The sequence below is a fragment of the Aegilops tauschii genome, chromosome 3, assembly GCF_002575655.3.
Source record: "Aegilops tauschii subsp. strangulata cultivar AL8/78 chromosome 3, Aet v6.0, whole genome shotgun sequence".
In the NCBI taxonomy this organism is placed as follows: domain Eukaryota; kingdom Viridiplantae; phylum Streptophyta; class Magnoliopsida; order Poales; family Poaceae; genus Aegilops; species Aegilops tauschii.
In genome coordinates this window covers 484,486,548-484,512,977 of record NC_053037.3, presented here as the reverse complement: position 1 = coordinate 484,512,977, position 26,430 = coordinate 484,486,548, and the positions used below count along the sequence as shown (strand labels likewise).

At 47.8% G+C, this 26,430-nt stretch overlaps 1 protein-coding gene across 1 annotated transcript; it reads right to left on the bottom strand.

Annotated features, from left to right (window-relative positions):
• Positions 1-10,162: 10,162 nt before the first annotated feature.
• Positions 10,163-12,385, bottom strand: LOC109745939 (uncharacterized). The gene is made up of 2 exons (XM_020305051.4): positions 10,702-12,385; positions 10,163-10,603 (listed from the first exon to the last, which is right to left on the bottom strand). The coding sequence occupies exons 1-2, from the start codon at positions 11,913-11,915 to the stop codon at positions 10,375-10,377; spliced, it is 1,443 nt and encodes a 480-aa protein (XP_020160640.1). The 5' UTR covers positions 11,916-12,385; the 3' UTR covers positions 10,163-10,374.
• Positions 12,386-26,430: the final 14,045 nt, after the last annotated feature.

Genomic DNA, 26,430 nt, shown 5'->3' with positions numbered 1-26,430 from the left:
ACTATGTGGAAAAGATCTTGAGTCGCTTTGACTATAGTGACTGCAAGCCCTCTCCAACACCATATGATGCGAGTGTGTTACTTCGAAAGAATCGAAGAATTGCTAGAGATCAATTGAAATATTCTCAGATTATTGGCTCGCTTATGTACTTAGCCAGTGCTACAAGACCTGACATCTCTTTTGCTGTTGGCAAACTGAGTCGGTTTGTCTCAAAACCAGGAGATGTGCATTGGAAAGCTCTAGAGAGAGTTTTGTGTTATTTGAAAGGCACTGCGAATTATGGAATTCACTACACTGGGCACCCAAAGGCTCTTGAAGGGTATAGTGACTCAAACTGGATCTCAGATGCTGATGAGATAAAGGCCACAAGCGGTTATGTATTCACTCATGGAGGTGGCGCTGTTTCTTGGAAGTCTTGCAAGCAGACCATCTTAACGAGGTCAACAATGGAAGCAGAACTCACAACACTAGATACAGCTACAGTCGAAGCAGATTGGCTTCGCCGGCTCTTGAATGACTTGCCGGTTGTTGAGAAACATGTACCGGGTATCCTTATGAACTGCGACAATCAAACTGTGATCACGAAAGTGAGCAGCTCAAAGGATAACATGAAGTCATCAAGACACGTTCAGAGAAGGTTAAAGCTGTCAGGAAAATGAGAAACTCCGGAGTTATTGCATTGGATTATATCCAAACGTCTAAAAATCTGGCAGATCCTTTTACTAAGGGTCTATCATGTAATGTGATAGATAATGCATCGAGGGAGATGGGTATGAGACCCACTATATGAGTTGTTCACAGTGGTAAGCTATTCTTTGTGATCGGAGATCCCGTGAATTAGATGTGGAAGACAAGCTCTTGATCAACTGAGAGGAGAGTATCCTTACTATTAACAATACCACTCCATGAAGATGCAATACTCTCCTAAAACTGTATGGCAGGTTGATGTATATCTTAATGTGTTCTAAGTGGCTCATTTAAGCAGAGATGTTGTCCTGCAGAACATCTTTTGAAGAACACACCTATATGAGTCTGATTGTTAAACGTCGCAATCTATGAGAGTAGGGTTCTCTCTAGTAAACTCATGAAAGGTCTCGGAGTATGACGCATAAGCTCCACCCGCGGGGAAGACCCACGGTAGCCACGTATCGGTCAAGGCTTTATGTGAAGCTAGATTCGCAGAAAACTTGCAGTTCAAGGGCCAGTCCACTGTTCAAGTTGCTGACTAGTGTAGCATAGAGTTCTAGGTGGAAGTTCAACTTAATAGTCTCCACTGCAGTACCGGTATATAAAACAGTGTTTTGGAACTAAAGGCAGATTCTATGTGGCTCTAGGATCTGGTGGGGGATTGCTGGAATTTTATCTATTTATGGGCCTAGTCCAATAACAATTTCAGAAATTCCTAATAAATTCTAGAGGCCCACTTAGCCCATTCATGCAAGGCAAGGGACACTACTAAAGTTTAGTCCCACATTGCTAGTTTAGAGGGAGTTGGACCTCTTTATAAGGGAGGTTCTTTCCCCATATGTATGAGCATGAGAACAAGAGGGACATCCCCGCGCGCTCCTCCTCCGCCGCCCGCCTCGCCACGCCACGCCTCGTCACGACGCGTCGCGCCGCGCCGCAGGAATGAGCCGAGCCGATGTCTAAATTTTTGCCACGCACTACGGGTATACGAAAGGTCACTCGGGAGCTGGAAAGTTTTTGCTGTAGTGGATATTGAATACGAATGCTGCACCCTTCGGCTGCTATCTGTTCGTTTCATCTCCCTCGTTCCCTTCAGCTCCCGACGCAGCCTCTCGCCTCCTTCTCTTGCGCCTATAAAAGGGAGGTCGCTCCTCTCAGAGAGACGCACCAGAACCTCTTCCTCCTCTCGCCACAAGTTCCTGAGCACTGCGCTGCTGCTACGATCTTCCCCATCCCAGCTTGCGGCGTGCACCGCAGGTCGGGACAGTAGGCCTCCGAAACCACACCTCTTTGAGTCTTGTACGGGAGAAGGGTGATAAGGTTTTTGGGGAGCGCGACTACTGACTTCTTCATCACGGACTCCGACGACTACTTCCCCGACGATGACTTCTTCCCCGAAGTCGACAACCTCCTCGACGACATGGCCGGCGAGGACATCGACCCCAAGTTCAGTGCAACTGCTGCTGTTGTCCCGTATGTGTCCTTCTCGTTTCTGTTCGAGGTTCTGCCACAGTTCCTTGTTCTGTTGTTTGCCCTACATATGTTAGGTTCTGCTACATATATGAAACTTGTCTTACTGTCTACTCTAGATAAACTTGGCTACAGTTCATATATGCAGATGTTATTTACCTTCTCTCTGTCAGATCGCATGACTAGTTTTATCACTGTTATATTAGTCATGCTTTATCTAATATTTTTATTAATAAAATCATTTGGTAAATTGCTCATATTTCCAACACCATATGCCAATGGTAGGAGAACAAACAATAGAATTAATGCTTTAGATCAAGAAGAAGGCAGGACTGAAGGGGAGATTCAGCGCTTGCCTCTTCGACGGGCCACTGACGCTCTATTCAAACTGTTTGGTTTCTTGCAGCTTTGGCGGCCGCTTAGCCGTCCCGCGGACCGGGACACCATCACCGTCTTCATCGCCGACCTCCACTCGATGGTCGTTCGTCTGTCGCCGCCTCCACCGCCGGAGCCTGATTAGGCGCTCCCGTTAGTCACCGTTTCGGCGCCCCTTGTGTTTTCTTTTTTAGGGCTTGTTGAGCTATGCCCTCAGTAGAACCTTTGTACTTTGTAGTGAGACTTGGGTGTGTGTGTTCTGGACTAGTGCTTGTATGTGTGCTCTTGGCGGTTTGGTTTATATATAAAGCGGGGCGAAAGCCTTTTTCGGCAAGGGGAGAAAGAGCTAATTCATTATATCAGTATTTTTTTACAAAAACTGTTTCGCCAGCCTATTGTCTAGAACATTTCATTAGATGTTGAGAATCCCAAAACTATCCCTAGAGGGGCTGCAGATAAATTGACCGCACCATTCTCCTTGGAAGAAACAAAAGAAGTAGTCTTCAAAATGGCTCATAACAAATCCGCAGGCCCTGATGCGTTTACTGTTGAATTCTACCAGCACTTCTAGGATCTTGTCAAGTTTGATTTAAAGGCCCAAGTTTATGACTTTCATAAAGGCAATTTAGATATTTCGAGGCTTAACTATGATATCGTTAGTCTAGTGCCCAAGATCAAAGGTGCCAGTCAGATACAAAACTACAGACCTATTTGTCTCCTAAATGTCAGTATTTTTTTACAGAAGTCCTCATGAATAGATTAAATATAGTACCTAGAGAGGTGATTTCTTCCATTTAAACTTTTTTTTTGTAAAAGGGAGATATATTATCGAGGGTGTGATGATTATACATGCCCTAAATAGTATTCATGCTAAAAAAGCAAAGTGCCTTTATCTTTAAGGTGGATTTTGAAAAAGCTTATGATAAGATAAAATGGTCTTTTGTTTAGCAAATGCTTATGATGAAAGGGTTCCTTGATAAATGGATTATTTGGGTCATATCAACTATTAGGGGGGCGGGCAATATATACGTATTAAAGTAAATGACCATATTGGGCCTTTCCTACTCATAAGGGCTTGAGGTGGGGGATGCTTTATCCCCCTTAATGTTTGATCTAGCTACTGATGCTCTAGCCATCCTAATGAATAATGTAAGGGATCTGGTTTGATTAAACTGGTGTTGTTAGAATATACAAAAAATTGTCTTAATATGTTGCAATAAGCATATGATACCATTTTATATTAGAGGATGATTATGACAGTGCTCATAACCTGAAATTTATACTATGTTTATTCAAACAAATGTTTGGACTCAAAAATAGTTTCCATAAGAGTAGGTAGTTTCTGTTTAGGGAAGCAAGAGATAAAGTAGCTAATTTTGTTGATATATTCACTTGTCCCATTATGTCTGGGCTCAAAATTAGTTTCCATAAGAGTACGTAGTTTCTGTTTAGGGAAGCAAGAGATCAAGCAGCTAATTTTGTTGATATATTCACCTGTCCCATTGGAAGCCTTTCATTGAAATGTTTAGGAATGCATGTAGATGAGAAAAGAATTAGAAACAAACACTGAAAAAAAATCGGAGGATAAGATGGAAACTAAATGTAGCACTTGGCAAGGCAACCTTCTGCCTAGTGGTAGTAGAGTTACTTTAATTTGATCATCTCTTACTGGCATACCTAACCTCATGATGTTCTTTTACGGGCTGCCAGTATGGGTAAATAAAAGGATAGATTTCTTCTGAGCTAGAATACTCTGGCAAGAAGAAGAAAAGGAAAGGAAATATTATCTGGTTAGGTGGTCTGAGGTGTGTAGACCAATAGGTTTAGGAGGTCTAGGCATCCAAAATTTAGCTATCATGAACCAGGCTTAGTTGTGGAAAATGTATAACATTGAGGGTTTATGGAAAGAAATTATGACAATGAAATATCAAATTAACCAATGTCTTGCTGAAAAACCACCAGGCCCGTCCCCCGCGTCCCTCTCCGAGGCGACTCGGGGGAACCCTAGCTCCCTCCGCCGCCGGCCCTCCTCCACCCTCCCTCCCCCCTCGCCGCCGCCGAGGGACACAGTCGGGCAAAGCCCAAGCAGTGCCGGCGGCGGCGGGGCCTCTCCCTGGCGCGTCTCTCTCCCCCCTGGCGGCGGCGCGAGTTCTTCCGGCGGCGGCGTGGCGCGGCGGAGCTCTGGCGATGACTCGGTCCTACGGCAGGGTGGAGGGCAGGGCACCGTCCAGTGCTGCTGCCTCCGCGGCGGCTGCGGCTTGGGGCCCTTGACCACGATTCGATCTGGATCTGGTGGTGCTTGGGTCTGGGCCATGGCGGCTAGCGAGGCGTGGTGTTCGTCGGGGCTTGTTGGCCTCTAGGCACCATGGGGGTGCCGGCGGCGACGCGTGCCCGACGTGGTGACGTTGGTGGACGTGGTGGTCATCTTCTTCCAGAGATGGCCGGCCAGAGGCTTGGTGATCAGATCTCGAGATCCATCATCTAGTCCCGGCTGCGAGTTGGGGAGACATGGTTGCCGGTGAAAACCGAGCCTACGGCAGGCGATGGCGGCGTTCTCGTCGTTACCTTGATGGAGGCATCGTCGGGTAACTACTGTCGACCGACTCGTGCTGCTCCGGGGGAAACCCTAGGATCTGGTGTTCCAGATCGGACGATGACGGCACTGCGGTGTCGTTTCTCTCTTGGGAGCATCGTTTGTGGAGCAGCGCTGGAAGTCAGAGGCAGGAGGTGGAGCGGCTTCGTCTTGCACGGAGCTTCGGTGGAGATGTCAAGTCATGCCTGACCGACAGGTGCTATGCTTTGTCATGCCTGGTCGGCAGGTGCTACGCACGACAGATCTTCCAAGGACTTCAAGCTGTGTCGGCTGGTGGTACTTGGCAGCATGGCGCTGAGGTGTATCAGTGGCGACTGCAACGTGCACAGCTGTTTGCGCGCAGGGAGGAGGTGCCGTTGGGCGCCGTGGTGGCGTCGACGATAGCTAGACCGAGCAAGGTTGATGCATCAGTACAGTTCTGAAGATGGAGCGGTGGCAGTTGGCGGCGGCGGCCTCTGAGAGCACGCCGGACCAGTGTGTGCCCCAGACCCGGCAAGTGGCTAGGTTGGGGTCTCAGGTCTTAGATGTTAGGTTTGGCTGCGATGTCTGTTTGGTATTAGGTCCAGGCTATCTGCGCCCCTTCATCAACTGGATAGGTGTAGAGACAGTTTGTTGCTTAGACGGCGGCTTTAGTCTTACTGTTGTATGACTTTGTAAGGTCTTGTGAGAATAATTAATAAAGTGGTCGTATGCATCGACCAGATGCAGAGGCCGGGGGTCATCCTCCTTTTCTAAAAAAAAACCAATGTCTTGCTGGGATTAAACCCAGAATAGGGAACTCAGAGTTCTGGAAAGGCCTATTAAAATTCAGAAAACGTTTCTTTTCCCTTTGTAAATTCTCTGTTGGCAATGGAAAAAATGTTAAGTTTTGGGAAGACTAGCGAATAGGGGATAAACCACTTCGACTAACTTCCCTAGGTTGATCTTTTGATAAAAACATGTGTGTTGTTCATATTTTTATGAAAGAGATTGACCAAATCCAGTTCAGGAGAACTCTCCTAGGAGATTCCTTTGAATTGTAGAATCATATAAGGGATGTATGTTCTGCAGCTGCTCTCAATGATGAGAGGGACACTATAAAATGGACTTTGACAAAAAATTGTGGCTGTACTATCAAGTATCAAGTCATATTATAGAAAATGGTGTTAGATTTCCACACAGATTTATGTGGAAAACTAAAATTTCTCAGAGGATTAAAATCTTTATGTGATTGGTTTTGCAAAACAGCATCCTGACAAAGGACAATTTGATTAGGAGGGGTTGGATTGGTAGCAAAGCTTGCCATTTTTGTGGTTAGATGAATCTATTGATCATTTTTTTTATGAAATGTTATCTCGTCAGGATACTCTGGAACATTTTAAAGTGTGCTTTTAACTTGCTTGGTATACATGACAATGTTAATGCTTTGCCTGGACCTTGGATACAAAATTTCCATTCTGATGGAAAGCACCTGGTATTTACTAGGATTTCTGTGGTTTTCTGGACCATTTGGAAGATTAGAAATGGCAGTATTTTTTATAACAAGAAAATCACTGACCATTATGTCCACATAAATATGATTGCTAGATGGTAGAATGATTGGAATACTTTGCAGAAAAATAAAAGAAGGTTGACGTGGGTGGTAAAAATCCTAGAAATGACAACAAATGAAGTCTTTAAGGTGGTACAAGGATGGCGTTTTGACATGCTTCGGATCCAATGAAGCTCTATCTTTTGGAGAAGATGCAGTCCGGCAGAAGAAAAAGAAGGAAATCTGCAAACGTCTGATGCTACTCCCTCCATCTACTAATATAAGGCCACTTCGTATTTTTATGTCTAACTTTGACCATCATTTTATTAACAAAATATCAGTTATATGCCACAAAAGGTATGCCATTGGACGCAAATTTCAAAGTACTTTTCGATAACATTTTTGATGACATTTAACCCATATTTTGTTGATTAAAATAGTAAAATTATAAGTCAAAGATTGACACGAAAAACGAAGTGGCCTTGTATTAGTAAATGGAGGCGGTATCTACGTGTGTTGATTCTTCCTTCTTTTTTAGCAGGCTGGTTTAAAACTTGCTCCATGGTAGTTAGATGGCTACTTAAACTTGTAATAGCTTCTGTATAGCGGTGCCTCAAACGTTTTTCCTTTTCCTGGGTGCCTGGTGATGGCAATTCGATAGCTCTCGACCTCACATGTGCTGTTGACCTGGTTGATGTAGGGCACTTGGGATATCTAGCTCTTTGGCTACTCTCTTTTCTTTTAGTAGTTATAAGATTACGTGATTTCTATGAAATGAAACCGGAGGGAGACCTCTTTATAAAAAAAACTCATAATAATGGTTTCCCAATATACATATACACGATCAGTTCATAAGCAGTGTAACTGTAAATAATTAATGGATAACTTAAAGCAATGTTTGAATCTGCATTAGACGTACGCCTCCAGCTCTTGGCATGTACAGTTTGCAAATGCCGTCAGGAAAATCACACCTTGCAAATATAGACCGAGGGTGTTGACTGCAGTTCATAATTTTGCCTGCTATCCGGGAATTGGATGAATTTTGGCTTTCAGTTTGATATATTCAAGCGATCTCCCCTCTTGTGCTTACTTAACAAACTTTGTGAAAGAATGTGCGCTAGAGGGTCTGATATTTGCAATTTTATTGCCTTTTAGTTATCTATGGAGCACCATGTTGCTGCTTTAGAGGAGAGCCAGACCATCGGGCACAACTTGGCGGAGGTTGCTCTCGCGTCGCTCCCCCCCCCCCCCCTCCCCCCCAAGCGACCAAGGGGGCAACCCTAGCCGCCGGCGCCTCAGGTCCCCCCGCCCCTCTTCTCCCCTCGCCGCCGCCGGTCCGCGCTGCCGGGCAAAGCCCGGTAGGTGCTGGCGGCGGCGGGGCCCCATCTTCTCCTCGCGCGGGGGCTCGGTACGCGGGCGGGCGTCCTCGGGCGGCAGCGTCGCGTTCATCCGGGGCGCAGCGGCGCGCGGGCAGGTCCGGCGGAGGTGCTGCGATGCCTCGTCCAACGCGTGGAGGGCCGGACTCGGCTGGGGCTGCGGGATCACCCAGAGGCGACAGGGGCGACTCCGGAGTTGGATCCGCGAGCAGCAGGTAGGGCGGCGTCCCTTGCCTATGCGGCGGCGGCCAGATCCATGGCCAACGTGGTGCTCTTCCCCTCGGTGGAGTCTATGCCTGGAGATGGGCGACGGAAGCCGTGGATCTGGCGTCCCGTCCAGATCCGCCCCGGTGTGGCAACCGGTGGCACGTGGAGGATCGGTGAGGGGCGGCTGGAGGCTCCCTGCCGGCGTGCCGACGGCGGCTTTGGTCTTCACGGCGAAGCTCCGTTCGGTTTCCGTCAGCTGCGAGATCGGGGGATCGTGTTTTCCGGTGAAAATCGCGCCGACTACGGTCATGGCAGACGATGGCGGCATCTATGACGTCGTTCCCTTCTTGAGGCATCGTTGTTTTAGGTCATGTCGCCCCACTCGTGATGCTCCGGGGGAAACCCTAGATCTGGGTCTACCGGATCGGACGATGATGGCACCTTCGATGCCGTTGTCCCTCCTGGGGGCATCGTTTTGGAGCACGTGCTGGCTGGAGGGGACAAGAGGAGGAGCACTGTTACATCTACCGCAAGGCCGACGGCGGATCCCTGCGGCATGGCGCCCCAGAGGTTCGGCGATGGGCGCGTTTGGAGATGGACTCGCGCATGAGGATGAAGTTGTTCGGCGTCATGGCGGCGTTGATGGTAGAGAGGCCAGGCAAGGTCGGTGCATCAGTTCTGCTCTGACGATGGGTCGAGAGAAGATGGAGGTGACGGCCCTTGCAGCGTGCGGTGCTCACTGGGAGTGTGCCAAACCGGTGTGGGAACCAATCCAGGTAGTGGCTTGGATGGGACATCCGGCATTAAATGTTAGGCTTTGGTGCGACGTCTGTTTGGTATTAGGCCCGGGCATTCGGCACGCCTTCATCAAGGGGATAGGAGTAGCAACAGCGTTGCCAAGATGGTGGTTTCAGGTTTATTGATGTATCATCTTGTATGGTCTTTGTGAATAATTAATAATATGACTGCATGCATCGTTCAGATGCAGAGGCCGGGGTACATCCTCCTTTAAAAAAAAAGATCATGCTGCTGCTTTTACTAAAGGCTTACTTGCACCTTAAATATGACTTATGGTTCGCTTAGCTCCTAAGAGATGGGATTTCCAATCAACGAGAAAATTAGCTAATCGAAATTCAAAACAGGTTTATAAGGACAACCAACTTTTCAAATGTCGGTACAATAGAGTATGGAACATCGAGTATTGTATACAACTAAAGACACCTGAAAAGCCAGCAACAGACTAAGAAATTAAGCTAAAAGTTGAGCAGCTACCGTACATTAGCTATTAAGATAATGGATTACTAAAACGCAAGTCACTGAAGTGGAATCTCTCTCATCCTGTCATTTCTCTAGGAAAATGAGCCTTCCGAAGAATCTTTCCTCTATATGAAATGCATGCTGATGCATTCTATTTCTTCAGAGGGAGAGAGAGAGATGCTTGCTGCTTGATGCAGGATTTTTCAGGGGAGAACTGGAGATATTCCCATTGCTTGTTCACGCGCAGAGTTACATGCGGCCAAATTGCTGCTGTATACTGGAGAAGAGCGGATTCCCTCTACTTTACCATATCTATAGTACGACAGACTAGCCTCACATCGCCACCATCCAGCAGACCGTGACTCCGCAAGCATCCACGGCCATGGAGATAGAGTGACACGCGACACCAGCGGAACGGACACGTACGGCTACTAGGGGAACCCACGGCCGAGCGCAACCGACAAACCCGTGGAGCCGCGAGCCCGATCTACCACACCCTCGCCCTCCCGCCGTCTCCGGCCAACTGCCCCCACTCGCCGGTTTTCCAGAAAGGGGAAGAGGAAGCAAGCCGCCGAACATTCATCGCGTCGCGGCATGCACCGACGTCCGCCGGCCATTGCACCCCTCCTCTCCGTTCTCCCCGTAAACAAGCCAAAGTAAAACGAGAGATTCTTGCACCGTGCCGTGTGAATGTATAAGCTGCACTTGCAAGCGTAGTAGTACTAGTATTTGCTTCGTGGTTGGCCAAGCACATGGGGAGAGAAGTGCGTGGACTTCTTGCGGGGGTGGAGTAAAAAAAATCCTCTCTCTCTTCCTACTATACTCTTTTTCTTCGTGTTCTGGGACGTATCGACGTGGTGTGCTGCTGGATCTCGGAGGCCGGCCGGCGGGCGCGCGCGTCAGTCGAGGGGGTAGCATGTGTCCTCGCCGCCCGTGTTCCACAGGAAGTGCGCGTAGGCCGCCGCGTGGTGCCCGTTGCTGGGCTCGGCGGCGATGGCCTCCTGGAACGTCTCCTCCGCGGCCGCCAGGTCGTTGCGCGCCTTCCACAGGAACGTCGCGTACCACCCCAGCGTCTCCGCGTCCGCCGGCTGCTCCGCGCGCACCGCCCGCTTGAAGTAGTGCTCCGCCCTGCATGCGACCATGGAGAAACCACCGCCCGTCAGCGGCGGTGAAAAAACGATGACATTGCGTCGAACAGGTTGGTGGCGCCATGGCGCGGCACGTACCGGTCGTGATCGCGCTGCACCAGGTACAGGAACTGCGCGAAGTTGGCGAGCAGCAGCGCGTTGCTGGGCTCCTCGGACACGGCCATCGCGTATCTCTGCTCCGTCCTCGCGTAATCGGCCACGTCCTCCGTGTCCAGCTTCGCCTCCACCGGCGCGACGAGCTGCCCCAGGATGTCCGGGTCCATCAGAGCCTCCACGCGCACGCTCGCCTGCATTCTCGTCGCCTCGTCGGCTATCCTTTTCCAGATGACCAGCTCGTCCTCCGTGTCCTCCGCGGCCGCCCCCACCGGCGTCGCCTGTGACTCGTCCTGAGGAAGCACCGCGCCGCTTTGCCGGTACGAGGATTCGTCCGAGCGATCGTCGCCGGTGGCCCCGGCGACCGGCGGAGCCTTGCCACCGCCGCCGCTGCTCCCGTCCACCGAGGCCGTGCGGCCAATGGAGAACATGTTGAGCGACACGCTGTCGAACCGCTGATCGGGACGGGACTGCTCCGCGTGCTGGGCGTCGAGCATTGCGACGGCCGCAACGGTGGGCTGGGGAGGCGGGAGGTTGGCGGCCATCGCGATATTGTCACCCATGGAGTAGACGGTGAAGTTGGCGAGGAGGAGCATGACGGAGACCATGAGGGCGGGGGTGCCGGCGAAGATGTGCTGGAAGAGCCAGACGAAGGAGGCGTCCATCTCGGCGTGGACGCGCGCGAGCACGCTCTGCATGTCCTCGTAGAAGAGCGCCTGCCGCATCTGCAGCGCGAAGCTCTGGAGCTCCCGGATGATGAGCACCATGGACGAGAACGCCCGTCCCACAGCGCCGCGGCCGGAGCCGGACTCGCCGGCGCGGTCGAGCAGCCGCTCGTCCCACCGGCCGCGCTGCCCCTGCTGCCGCTTCTTGCGCTTGAGCATCCTGAGCGACAGCGGCAGGCCGACGCTGCTGGCGCTCCGCTCCACGCTCGCCGGCCAGCCGCAGCCGCCGGCGCCCGGGTGCAGCCCCACGGCGAGCTCCTGGATCCTCCTGAGGAACTCCTCGTCATCCCCGCCGTGGCTGCCGACGCTGTCGATGCTGGCGCTGAGGGCGCGCGTCACCATCGCGTGCCCGGAGCGCCGGCGGGCGATGCCGGCGCTCCAGGTCGCCAGCGACGACGACGACTGGGCCCTCGACAGCCTCACGCAGCCGCCGCCCAGAGAGGATGGGGAGGGGGGCGCGACCTGGATGCCCATGAGTCACTCACCGCAACCTGGCGCCCGGCCACCACCGGAACGACGGTTGGGAAAATGGCCCGCGGCTCGCCCCACAACGGTGAGAGGCTAAATGCGAGGGAGGGGGAGGGAGGGGAGGGGAAACGAACGGTGGCCTTAATTCAGGATCCGGGAGGTGCCCTGGTCAACCTCCCCACCCAGACCCAGGGAGCTCGTGAAGCGAGCGATCGAGCACTGGTATTACGGTGAGTCGGTGACCGCCTCCGCGGGAATTATATAGTCGTCGGGGACGGAAACGATATTTTGCCGTGCTTAATATAGAAACGGCCCAAAATTAGCGCTCACTCAACGCAAATGGAAATGGGTCGAGGATGGAAGACGAAGAACGAGAAAAGGGACGGAGACGAGGGGGTGTTGGGCGGAGACGAAGAGTGTGTTCCGTCTAGTGTGCGTAGTGTGGGCAGGTCCTGCTATTTATTTCCCTGCCACCCAGTGCGTGGGCGTGGGCGTGGGTGTGCTCAAAGAATCTGCAGACAGCCGTCTCTATCTCTCTTGTGTACGGCCGCCCTCTCTCATCAGTCGTCATCTATGTGTGTTCATGGGTTGTAGACATGTTTTCAGAATCAGAATTACATGTACCTTTATTTAAACTGGACAAGATTAATGATATAATGCTTCGGATCATATAGATCTAAGAAAATGCAAAATATCTCATGTAACTGCGAAATTTCTCGCAATCGTCTTTTCCATGGTTCATCAACCTTTGTAACATGAAATATTTTCCGAATTTCAATAAAGAGACTGCAGTTAAAAAAAACAAGACCAACCCGGGCTAAACTAGCCTATTGCCATGTTTTTATAGAAGAAAACTCTATGAGCACCAAACGCTCAAGTCGAGACTTGAATCTTGGTGGGCCGGCTGCGAACTCCCGCGCCTTGCCAACTGAGCTACGCTCAGTTCTCAAGAGACTATAGTTAGATGGGAGCAGTGACACCTTTTCTTTATACTGTACTTTAAATACATTTTGGTATTGTATATTGGTTCATAATATCATGTGTATACTACAAAAAACAAAGTATACTATATGTAGCTGACAAGATGTCAGATATTCTTTACTCCTAAAGGGGAGTTGATAGTCTCGTTACACCTCCCACCAACCCCTCAACAAATTCTATATTACATCCATGAGCGTCATACTGGCGACCTTTCGATGAAGCGCGGTCAATTTGGGCCAGCCCATTTGATGCATGCATTAACTCAATCAAATTAGCACTTTCCCAAAACAATATCATATATTAACTCATTCAAATCAAATCTTAAAAAAAACATCTACTCCTAAATTGGGAAATGGTAGTCTCACCTCATCTCCCGCCAACCCCTCTGCAAATCCTATATTACGTCTGCGAGCGTTATACGTGTGACCTCTCTATGAAGCGCGACCAATTTGTGTCGGCCCATTCGATGCATGCATTAACTCAATCAAATTAGCACTTTTCTAAAACAATGTAATGCATTAACTCATTCAAATCAAATCTTTAAAAAATCTCAACTAACTCCATACTTTCCTTGGCCTCCACTACTCATACCCAAATTAAATCAAATCAACTCTTACTCAAGCATCAAATAAAATCAAAGTTGACTGGCCCATTTGACGCATGTGCGCGTTTTTTTCTATTCATTGTTTGGTTTGTTTTTTTATGACCAACCTATTATTTTGTGCTCAACATACTATCAGAATCGGTACATTCCCAAAATAAAATCCAACCAGATCGGCACTTTCTCAAAACAACGTTATGCATCAACTCAATCAAATCAAATCTAAACAAAATCTCAACTAAAACCAAACTTTCCTTGCATTCCACTACTCATACCCAAATCAAATCAAATCTCACCAAAATATCAACTATAATCAAAGTCGCCTAGCCCATTTGACTTGTGCGCGATGTTTTTTAAGTTTTTTTCCTAAGTTTCATTTTTTTGACTCATTTTTTCTATTACCAACCTATTATTTTGATCTCGGCATACTATCAGAATCGGCACATACTTGTACTCTATGGTGAGTTAGTAGCATCGCCTCCATTCCAGCTAAACCTCACCATCGACTTTTCAATCCCACCAATTTATTAGACCATTTTTTAGCCCACTGATCTACTTTCAGTTTTTAACTGCCAAATCTATACAATCATGCAGATCGATGTTCGGTATATTTAGTAATGTTGTTATGGAAACAAATCAATCACAGTGATCTCTAATCAATATTAGATCAAATCTATGTGAAGGAATCAATGTTGGATAACACAAGGCAACTGAAAGTGCAACTAATCCTCGGGTGGTTTTGGTAATTCATAACAACATACTCCCCCGTTCCTTTATATAAGGTGTATTTGTTTTTTAATAAAACTCCTCAATGTAAGGTGCATTTGTTCTAATTCCTCGTAATTTCGGTCTTGACCCTCCAGAAAAAGGAAAGTATCTCTCCTCTGATTGCATGTATCTCTCCTTGTAGTGAAAAAGGAAACTATCTCTCTCCCAATTGCGTGTATGTCTTCCTTTCCTAGATTAAATGATTTATTTGCCATTAGTCAATGAATTAGACAAGGGTAATTTTGGCCTAAATTGTCTATAAATGTGTGCCTTGATCATCGTGCCGAAAATAATACACCTTACATAAAGGAATGGAAGGATTATATCTCATTGAACTAATATCCGTTCAAGTAAAAAAATTGAGGATGTTCAATGATTGGCATGGCAAGGACTAGTGATTGTGGACACCTCAAAATGCTAAGGACGTGGATTGGCAAAAGCTCAAGACTCTGCATTTTTGGTTAAGTGATCCAAGATCACATTGAGTCCATAGGAAAGTCAATACTATTAGAAGGGGATGAGGTTTTGATTATGATCTATTTGCTCAAGTGCTTAGTGATATAGCTCCAAAACACTCGGCCACTTTCTCTATCCAAATATGTCCAAAACCCTATATTCAACTTGGCCCCACTGAAATTTCTCCATCCGGACCCACCGAGCTCATCTGGACACTGCCTCTTCCAAACCCTAACAAATCGGAGTCACCGATATGGTTCTCGTCCCACCGGTTTGGCCTGCCCAACCTACTGTAACCAGTTGCAATTATCTTGGTCTCACCGAGTTTTGCAATCGGTCCCACCGAGACGGCTTGCCAAACCTTCTGTAACTTGTTGCAATTATTTTGGTCCCCCCGAGATTTGCAATCGATCCCACTGAGATGGTGTGCCAACCTGTATGTTGCCTTATTGCTTCACTTCGGTCCTACTGAGTTGATGCAATCAATGCCACCGAAACGAGGTTTGCCCTAACCATTGCATATCGGTTCATCCGAGATGTTTCCGTCGGTCCCACCGAGATTCCTAATGTTCATATCTTTTACACGGGTCGGTGCCACCGAGATTTCCAATCGGTGCCATTGAGTTGGGTCAAAAGTTTGTACGGTTGGATTTTGTGTGGAGGCTATATATACCCCTTCACCCCCCTCTTACTAAGTAAGAGAGCCATCAGAACGTGCCTACACTTCCACTACTCATTTACTGAGAGAGAACCACCTACTCATGTGTTGAGATCAAGAGATTTCATTCCTACCATTTGAGCCTTAATTTCTAGCATTCCCCAAGTTGCTTTCCACTCAAATCCTTCTTCCACCATAGCCAAATCTATGAGAGAGAGAGAGAGAGTTGAGTGCTGGGGAGGCTATCATTTGAATCACAAGAGCAAGGAGTTCATCATCAACACACCGTCTATTACTTTTGGAGAGTGGTGTCTCCTAGATTGTTAAGTGTCACTTGGGAGCCTCCGACATGATGTGGAGTTGAACCAAGAAGATTGTAAGGGCAAGGAGATCGCCTACTTCATAAAGATCTACCCGAGTGAGGCAAGCTCTTCATGGACGATGGCCATGGTGGGTTAGACAAGGTTGCTTCTTCATGGACCCTTCGTGCGTGGAGTCCTCCGTGGACTTGCACAGTCGTTACCCTTCGTGGGTTGAAGTCTCCATCAACATGGACGTACGATAGCACCACCTATCGGAACCACGCCAAAAATCATCGTGTCCCCATTGCGTTTGCCTTCACCAAACCCTTCCTTTACTTACATGTGCAATATCTTACTTTCCGCTGCTATACTATTAGAATTTCATGTGTAGGTGATGACCCACAAGTATAGGGGATCTATCATAGTCCTTTCGATAAGTAAGAGTGTTGAACCCAACGAGGAGCAGAAGGAAATGACAAGCAGTTTTCAGTAAGGTATTCTCTGCAAGCACTGAAATTATCGGTAACAGATAGTTTTGTGATAAGGTAATTCGTAACAGGTAACAAGTAACAAAAGTAAACAAGGTGCAGCAAGGTGGCCCAATCCTTTTTGTAGCAAAGGACAAGCCTGGACAAACTCTTATATAAAGGAAAGCACTCCCGAGGACACATGAGAATTATCGTCAAGCTAGTTTTCATCATGCTCATATGATTCGCGTTCGTTACTTTGATAATTTGATATGTGGGTGGACCGGTGCTTGGGTACTGCCCTTCCTTGGACAAGCATCCCACTTATGATTAGCCTCCCTCGCAAGCATCCGCAACTACGAAAGAAGAATTAAGGTAAACCTAACCATAGCATGAAACATATGGATCCAAATCAGCCCCTTACGAAGCAACGCATAAACTAGGGTTTAAGCTTCTGTCACTCTAGCAACCCATCATCTACTTATTACTTCCCAATGCCTTCCCCTAGGCCCAAACAATGGTGAAGTGTCATGTAGTCGATGTTCACATAACACCACTAGAGGAAAGACAACATACATCTCATCAAAATATCGAACGAATACCAAATTCACATGACTACTTATAACAAGACTTCTCCCATGTCCTCAGGAACAAACGTAACTACTCACAAATCATATTCATGTTCATAATCAGAGGGGTATTAATGTGCATAAAGGATCTGAACGTATAATCTTCCACCGAATAAACCAACTAGCATCAACTACAAGGAGTAATCAACACTACTAGCAACCCACAAGTACCAATCTGAGGTTTTGAGACAAAGATCGGATACAAGAGATGAACTAGGGTTTGAGAGGAGATTGTGCTGGTGAAGATGTTGATGGAGATTGACCCCCTCCCAATGAGAGGATCGATGGTGATGACGATGGTGACGATTTCCCCCTCCTGGAGGGATGTTTCCCCGGCAGAACAGCTCCGCCGGAGCCCTAGATTGGTTCCGCCTCGAGACGGCGTGCTTCGTCCCGAAATCTTCCTTCTGATTTTTTCCAGGGCAAAAGACACCTTATACCAGAAGATGGGCATCAGGGGGCTTCCAGGTGGCCCACGAGGCAGGGGGCGCGCCCAGGGGGTAGGGCGCGCCCTCCACCCTCGTGGACAGTGGGTGGCCCCCTCTGGTGCTTTCTTCGCCCAATATTTTTAATATATTCCAAAACTGACTTTCGTGGAGTTTTAGGACTTTTGGAGTTGTGCACAATAGGTCTCTAATATTTGCTCCTTTTCCAGCCCAGAATTCCAGCTGCCGCATTTTCCCTCTGCATGTAAACCTTGTAAAATAAGAGAGAAAAGGCATAAGTATTGTGACATAATGTGAAGTAATAGCCCATAATGCAATAAATATCGATATAAAAGCATGATGCAAAATGGACGTATCAACTCCCCAAGCTTAGACCGCGCGTGTCCTCAAGCGGAAGCCGATATCAAAAAATATGTCCACATGTTTAGAGATAGAGGTGTTGATAAAATAAAGGGTTAATTATCCTTTTGCCCTCAGTGGTGTCCATGTGCTCAGTTTTGCCCTCAGATGCGAATTGTGCTCAGTTTTGCCCCTAGTCCATGCACAACAACTATGAGGAGGCCAAACAGCCATATTTGAGTCAATTCCGTCCGCCGGCGTTAGTGGTTGTGGATCCGGAGCTTACACGTGGGACCGCGTGGACGTTGGTCCGGAGCTAACATGTAGGCCCGTGCAACTAAATCCCCAAATCATTCTAGCTCACTCTGCCCATCCGCCGGCCGGCTGTCCTGCGCTGCCGCCGCCACCTGTGCCGCGGCCAGCACCTGCCCCGCCACCAGCTGCACGGCCTGCTCCGCCGCTACCGTCCTGTGCCTACGCTCCACGGCTACCTGCGACGCCCGCCACCTTCCAGCGACGCCACGGGTGGGGCGCCGCCACCTGCTCGACCCGCGGTGCGGCCTCCTTCCGTGCGCCTGGCCGTAGCGCTCAAAGGTGGGGCCTGCCGGAGCTATTTGAACTAGGAGGAATAACCCTAGGGCGAAATGGCGAGCAGCGGCGACCTCGGAGTATTTGGCGAGGCAGGCATCGGGCCGGAGATCTGCCGCGTCCACGACTGGGTTCCCGAGGGGTAAGTCTCGCCTCTTGTTTAGATTGAGCTTAGTTGTGCATTTGAACACTCGATTCGAGTAGGTTTGCCCAATTAGTGTGGTGATTGCGTCTCGGTTTTCGCCGGTTAGGATGGAGTTGCGGTTTGCTTTCATGGTGCACATTAGAAGGGATCGGTACATGTTCGATGCAAAGGATAAGAAGAAATACCAAGGAGGTTTTGATTATCGGTTGCCAATGGCTAGTAATTGGAGTTTCAGACAATTTGGGAGGTAATTTGTAGCCAATATCCTTGGGGTTTGCTTGATGAAGTGGTATACAAATACTATGATGGGGAAAAGAATTGGGTGACAGTTAGTAATGATGAAGAGCTAGCTACCATGTTTGTTAGGCATAAAGAGAAAGATAATTTTCATGTGAGGCTGCAAGTTGATGTGCTTGAGTAGGCATTTGGACCTAGGATGACGGGTGCAACATCTCGGGGAGAACCAAGTCGTCGTAATGGCATCTCTAGCCAGAACAGTTCAGTTGGTGCACGGCGACGTGGTGGCTCGACAAGTGTGGGCAACAGCAGTAGGGTCCCCCTTGAAGTGGAGCCTGATGACTACAATTCTAGGGTTGATGAAGAGAAGCTATATTCTGATGTTATTCGGAATTTACGATGGGCACCTTGTTGGAAATATGCCCTAGAGGCAATAATAAATGGTTATTATTATATTTCTTTGTTCATGATAATTGTCTATTGTTCATGCTATAATTGTGTTATCCGGAAATCGTAATACATGTGTGAATACATAGACCACAACATATCCCTAGTAAGCCTCTAGTTGACTAGCTCGTTGATCAACAGATAGTCATGGTTTCCTGACTATGGACATTGGATGTCATTGATAACGGGATCACATCATTAGGAGAATGATGTGATGGACAAGACCCAATCCTAAGCATAGCACAAAAGAGCGTGTAGTTCGTTTGCTAGAGCTTTTCCAATGTCAAGTATCATTTCCTTAAACCATGAGATCGTGCAACTCCCGGATGCCGTAGGAGTGCTTTGGGTGTGCCAAACGTCACAACGTAACTGGGTGACTATAAAGGTGCACTACGGGTATCTCCGAAAGTGTCTGTTGGGTTGGCACGGATCGAGACTGGGATTTGTCACTCCGTATGACGGAGAGGTATCTCTGGGCCCACTCGGTAATGCATCATCATAATGAGCTCAATGTGACTAAGGAGTTAGCCACGGGATCATGCATTACGGTACGAGTAAAGAGACTTGCCGGTAATGAGATTGAACAAGGTATTGGGATACCGACGATCGAATCTCGGGCAAGTAACATACCGATTGACAAAGGGAATTGTGTACGGGATTGATTGAATCCTCGACATCGTGGTTCATCCGATGAGATCATCGTGGAACATGTGGGAGCCAACATGGGTATCCAGATCCCGCTGTTGGTTATTGACCGGAGAGGCGTCTCGGTCATGTCTGCATGTCTCCCGAACCCGTAGGGTCTACAGACTTAAGGTTTGGTGACGCTAGGGTTGTAGAGATATTAGTATGCGGAAACCCGAAAGTTGTTAGGAGTCCCGGATGAGATCCCGGACGTCACGAGGAGTTCCAGAATGGTCCGGAGGTGAAGAATTATATATAGGAAGTCCAGTTTCGGCCACCGGGAAAGTTTCGGGGGTTATCGGTATTGTACCGGGACCACCGGAAGGGTCCCGGGGGTCCACCGGGTGGGGCCACCTATCCCGGAGGGCCCCATGGGCTGAAGTGGGAAGGGAACCAGCCCTTAGTGGGCTGGGGCGCCCCCCTTGGGCCTCCCCCTGCGCCTAGGGTTGGAAACCCTAGGGGTGGGGGGCGCCCCACTTGCCTTGGGGGGCAAGCCACCCCCTTGGCCGCCGCCCCCCCTCAGATGGGATCTCCAGGGTGGCCGGCGCCCCCCCAGGACCCCTATAAATAGTGGGGGGGGAGGGAGGGCAGCAACACATCAGCCCCTGGTGCCTCCCTCACCCCCTGCAACACCTCTCCCTCTCGCTAGTGCTTGGCGAAGCCCTGCCCGGATCCCGCTACTTCCACCACCACGCCGTCGTGCTGCTGGATCTCCATCAACCTCCCCTCCCCCCTTGCTGGATCAAGAAGGAGGAGACGTCGCTGCTCCGTACGTGTGTTGAACGCGGAGGTGCCGTCCGTTCGGCGCTCGGTCATCGGTGATTTGGATCACGACGAGTACGACTCCATCAACCCCGTTCACTTGAACGCTTCCGCTCGCGATCTACAAGGGTATGTAGATGCACTCCTTCCCTCTCGTTGCTAGTAAACTCCATAGATGGATCTTGGTGATGCGTAGAAAATTTTAAAATTCTGCTACGATCCCCAACACACCTCGGACTGAAAACCAAGATGAGGCTCACAATGCAGTCCGTGTGGATGATGACGCGGTGGGTGAGGACGAAGACCTTGCAGCTGTTGAATGGGACCCTTTGAACCCTCATATGGAAGAAGGTACAGTTTTTGCATCCATGAATGAGTGTAGAAATGCACTTGTGACATACTGCATCAAGGTAGAACGTACTTTCAAAGTTGACAAGAGCGATCAAGTACGTTACAGAGTGCACTGTCCGACTGAGGGTTGTCCATGGAGGCTGCTCGCATCTAAAATGCGAAATAACACTAATGTTCAGGTCAAAGTGAACCCTTTTAAGCACACATGCCAGGAATCAACCCTTAGGAAGGATACAATCAGTAGAGCCAAGTCAAGATGGGTGGCAGGAGAAGTAAAGAAGTGGGTGAAAGAAAACCAGCAAGTGGGTCCAAAGGAATTGCAGAAGAACATCAAAGATAAGTTCAAGATAGATTTACCATACATGAGGTTGTTCAATGGTAAACAACATGCTATGGATTCTATTTATGGTAACTGGCAGGAAAGTTTTCAATTGTTGTATTCATTCAAAGGTGAAGTGGAGAGGACAAGCCCAGGTAGTATTGTAGATATTGATCACCACACCGTGGAGTACAAATTCAGGGGAGTGACAAAGACCAAGGAATGCTTTAGGAGGGTTTTTGTCTGCTTTGAGGCTTGTCGCCGGGTTTTTTGGCAGGCTGCAGGCCTTATTTGGCTATTGATGCCACTTTTCTCACAGGAGGTTTAAAGGACAGATAGTAGCAACTTGTGCAGTTGATGCACACAGTTTTTTATTTCCAGTTGCCTACGATGTGCTGGAGACAGAGTCTGAGGAGAGCTGGACTTGGTTTTTGCATAATCTGCGCCGGGCTATTGCACATCCCAATGGGTTGGTCATTCATACAGATGCCTGCAAAGGTTTAGAAGTGGCCGTGGACAATGTGTTCCCCGGAGTAGAGCATAGGGAATGCATGCGTCACCTTGCTGCAAATTTCATGAAGAAATTCAATGGAAAGGGGTATACCGACAATTTATGGCCAGCATCTTTGACTTGCAGTGTGAAGAAGCACAACTACCACTTGAGGCAGTTATACATGAATCCCAAAGTGAAAGAATACTTGGAAACACACCACTCCAAGTTATGGGCCAGAAGCCAATTCATTGACGTGAGCAAAGTTGACTATGTGCACAATAATCTAGCAGAGTCTTTCAACTCAACGATCCGGAAACTAAAGGGTCATTATGTGGTGGATTTGCTTGACAGGATAAGGATAGAATACATGCAGAAATCATTATCGTGCAGGAATAGCCGAGGCAAAATTCATGGGCCACATTATCATCCCTGCCGTGATGAATGAACTAAAGCAGAAGACAACAGGCTTGGAAATGAACATGACTCTTTGCTCGGGTACCACAGCAGAGATATCATATTTGGATAAAGAGAAGAGGGAATGGAGATATCCAGTGGATTTAGAAGCTAGAACTTGCAGTTGTAGGCAATGGCAGATAACTGGGTTGCCATGCATTCATGCCTTGTTTTTCATCACTTCTCTCCCAGGTCCAGCAGGGAACATACAGCAGTATGTGCATGATTACTACTCTGTTGCAAGGTTCAAAGCCACATATGCTTATGCCATGCCTGCTATGGAGGGAAAACAACAATGGGACATGGTGGATCCTGGATTCAAGCTTTGCGCTCCAGTTTTGAAGAGAGCAGCAGGTAGACCAAGGAAGAGTCGAATCAGACCTCGCAGCGAAGGAGCTGGACTTGGAGCGAGGAAGCGTAAGTGCACAAGGTGTGGTGGGTCTGGTCATTTCGGTAAGTATTGTGATAACACAGTAGATCCAGCGTTCGGAGAGAGTTTCGATGAAGGCTTCGATGAAAATGTTGGTCAGCAGCCGGTTGCCTCAACAGATGATGAAAATGATGGTCAACAGCCGGTTGCATCAGATGAGGATTTTGACGAGGTTCCAAATGATGATGGTCAACAGCCGCATGATTTTGACGATGATCCAAAATATCCTCCAAATAATGATTCAAGTGAGGCTCTAAATGGTGATCCAAGTGAGGCTCCAAATAGTGATCATGGTGATCCAAGTGAGGCTCCAAATGGTGATCATGGTGATCCAAGTGAGGCTCCAAATGATGATCCATGTGAGGCTCCAAATGGTGACCAACCTTCTGTTGTTGTGAGTTCTGCTAGGTATGTAAATCTTGCAAGGGTCAAATACTACTGTACATTTATCACTTGACATGATCTCATTACCCTTTATGTTTTGCACAGCTCTATGATAGGTTTGAAGAAGATGCGCAAGGTACCGACAACCAAGAGGAGAAGAGAAGAAGCAATGAGCACAAGGTGCACGAGGAGCAAAGTGATGGCAAGAAGCTCAAGGAACATACAGAAGCCCCAACGCTATATATGAATAATTATGAAACATTATGAATAAGGGATGATGTTGTATTATGAAACATTATGAAACATTTATCACTTGACATGTTGTATTTCTGTTGGATGATGTTGAACCTATGTTAGAAGTATGTTTGACATGATGTTTAAATCTGTTGGATGATGTTGAACCTATGTTAGAAGTATGTTTGACATGATGTTTAAATCTGTTGGATGATGTTTGAATGAGCACATGGTTTTTCCTTTTTTTGATTTTTTTGAATTTTGTTTTGCTCATTTGAATTCTGGTCAAACCTAACTTTGACCAAGATTTAAACAAGTCTAAAACATCAAAATGAAAAACTAAGCCTGGATCCTTCTTAGTCAATCCAAAATAAAGCTGTGGTGAGGTTTTTGAAATTTTCATGAAAAATGTGCTAAAAAGAGGGGTCCAAAGGTAGGGTAAACGGCCTCATTTGTAAGCAAGGTTTTTTTCGACCTTGTCTAAATCAGCCAAATAACTTTCCTACACATATATTCTATATATACAGATTATGTGCGTTAGTTTTTCCATTTTTTAATTTTTTTAATTTGTTTTGCTCATTTGAATTCTGGTCAAACCTAACTTTGACCAAGATTTAAACAAGTCTAAAACATCAAAATGAAAAACTAAGCCTGGATCCTTCTTAGTCACTCCAAAATGAAGCTGTGGTGAGGTTTTTGAAATTTTCATGTTCATTTCCCCAAAACACTTCTCTTCACTTCATACAAGAGAGTTTGAGATACTCGAGATATCACACAATACACATGAACTTATCGTTTAAATGTATGTAAACCTTGTTTATCAACTTAAATCATTAGTATATGACATAAGAAGACTATGTGCGCAGGTTTTTTATTTTTCTGATTTTTATTTAATTTATTATGCTCATTTGAAATCTAGTCAAACATAGCTTTGACTGCTCCAAACCCCTCCCAAACCCTGCTAACCCTAGCGCTGAACAAGGACCGTTCATCCAACCCTAGCGGCGTTCAAGGGCCGTTGATCTAACCCTTCTAGAAGGAATCTGCGGGGAGGAGGGGGCGATCCGCGAGATGCAATCTGATTGGCTAGGAGATTGTTTTTTGAAAACAAATACCGGGCGCGCTGGATGGACCGTTGGGTCGTCTCATTGTCTGGGCCTGAGACCGCAGTAAATAGCCCGTCTCGGCCTTTCCAGGCCTTGCATGCATGGGAGGCGGCGACGTGGGTTTGCATGCGCGGGAGGCGGTGACGTGCATGCATGCGAGCGAGGCGAGCGAGGCGCGCTAGGCGAGCTAGGCTAGCGAGGCGAGCTAGGTGGTTCAGGGCAGTGGTTTAGGGCAGCGATTCAGATGTACCGCCCGGTCAAAGAGCTATGCAGTGATTCAGATGCACGCACGCGCCCCATGCATCGTTTTCGTGTAAAAATTTAAGAGTGCAAAACATAATGGATACACACACGCGTCCGGATACACACACGCGTCTGGATTCACACACGCACCGTTCTCATCCTTCCTCTCTTCCTCTCCCACCCATAGGCCTATCAATAGGGTGCCTCTCTTCCTCTCCCACCCACAAGCCAGATCCGATCCATTCTCTCCAACTTCAAACACCCAAGCGACCGAGCCCTCCCCAAGCGAGACCAAGTGAACATGCAGTTCAACGGGCCGACCTTCAACCGTCCGCCTGTCGTGCCGGAGCTGCGCTACCCACCGGGCGTGCTCGTGGAGAGGGAGCTCCGTGTGTGGGCTATTTCAAGGTGGAGGGGTTCCGTCGAACTCACCCGCGCCTTCCTCAAAGCCGGCTATGCCCACCTCCCACGAGGCTCGCCGAGGATGTTCACCCTCAACGAGGTTCGTGACCGCGGTGGCATCCTCCTACTGCTCACGGTCACCTTCACCAACCCGTTTGACGCGTGCGAGCTCCTCGACCAAGTCTTTTGGTGTGGCTGCGAGGCCATCTTCTTCACCGTCTACAACATCTACACCAACTACGAGCGCATCTTCCCCGCTCCAGGCCAGATGCACTCTCTTCCCTACGACGAGGAGGAGGAGGTGTGAAGATGAAGACGGTGTTGAAGGGGCGCGCACGGCCAAGGTGGAAGAAGGAGGTCAAGATGAAGATGTTCAAGCCCGGAGTCAAGCTTGTCATGTTTCGTTTTTTATTTTGTTGCTTTTCTATGTCGTGTCGTGTCATGTTTCGTCATGTGTCCGTGAACTGTCCGTGAACTTATTATTGTAATGGTACGGTCTGTTGCATCTTCTCTAAGTTATTAGGGTTTATTATGTGTGTTAAAAATGTCCGTGCCCAAACATATCATTTCTTCCCTAAACCAAGTCATGAAGTTCGAGAACTTGTGGTTTTCATTAATGAAAATCGGAGGGGTTGAGAAGCCCTCTGTTTCATTCAAAACAAAATAAGTCATGAACTAACATGCAAATTTATTCCCTTTAATCCTAAACCAAGTGCCACTCTAACCCTAAACCAAGTGCCACTCTAACCAAAATCATGTGGCAGTGCAAACATACGTTTTCAACCTTCCAACCCTCCGAATTTTCAGCGCAAAACAAAGGAAAACCACTCTCACGCGTGTGCAAACATTCACGGTCTCACTATTTTTTTGACAAATTTCACAGTCTCACTATGTATACCTTCCTTCCCTACCCATGTCAAAGTCTTGCCATCTGTCCTAGCGGTTACCAGCGCAGCCCTAAACACCACAAACCCACGCGGTCCTGGGTTCGAGTCCCCAGCAGCACCAATTTTTTGTGCATTTTCCACCCTTCATTTTTTCAGACAAATTATTTTTTTCTCAATGTAATGCCCTTAAAAAATGTTCATTTATTTTGGCACCAGGTGTAAACCTCTACTAGAGCTAAGGCACATTTTCCATGACATTTTGGTCTTTGATTTAAATCACGGTGTATTTGAATTGGATTAATTAACAGCTCCAAAAAAATTCTAACCTTAATTGTTTGGCTCTGGAATAATTCAATTAGCTTCCACAAAAAGTTTTAGCATTATGATTTACTGCCTAAATTAAATCAGAACAGAAAACAGAAAAATACGCAAGAGAACCCCCGAATGGGCCTAATTGGATGCAGTTGGCCCATTAGTCTAGCCTGCACTTGGCTCTACGCTCTGAATTTGGCCCAAGAGCAACCTTTTTTTTGACAGAAAGGCAGAGCAGAGAGCTGCATTTCATTGATCAAAAGTTTCTGAATTCCTCATTTCTTCTCCTTTTTTCAACATATTTAAATGTTGGTCACTTCTCTTTTTTTCAACATTTAAACAACTTTGACCAACATTTAAACTAGGTGAATTTCTCATACAATTTCAAGATTACAAA

Coding starts and splice junctions, on each gene's coding strand:
- LOC109745939 (XM_020305051.4), bottom strand. CDS start 11,915: ATGGGCATCCAGGTCGCGCCCCCCTCCCCATCCTCTCTGGGCGGCGGC. Junction 10,604..10,701: donor GTGCAGCGCGATCACGACCG/GTACGTGCCGCG, acceptor GGTCGCATGCAG/GGCGGAGCACTACTTCAAGC.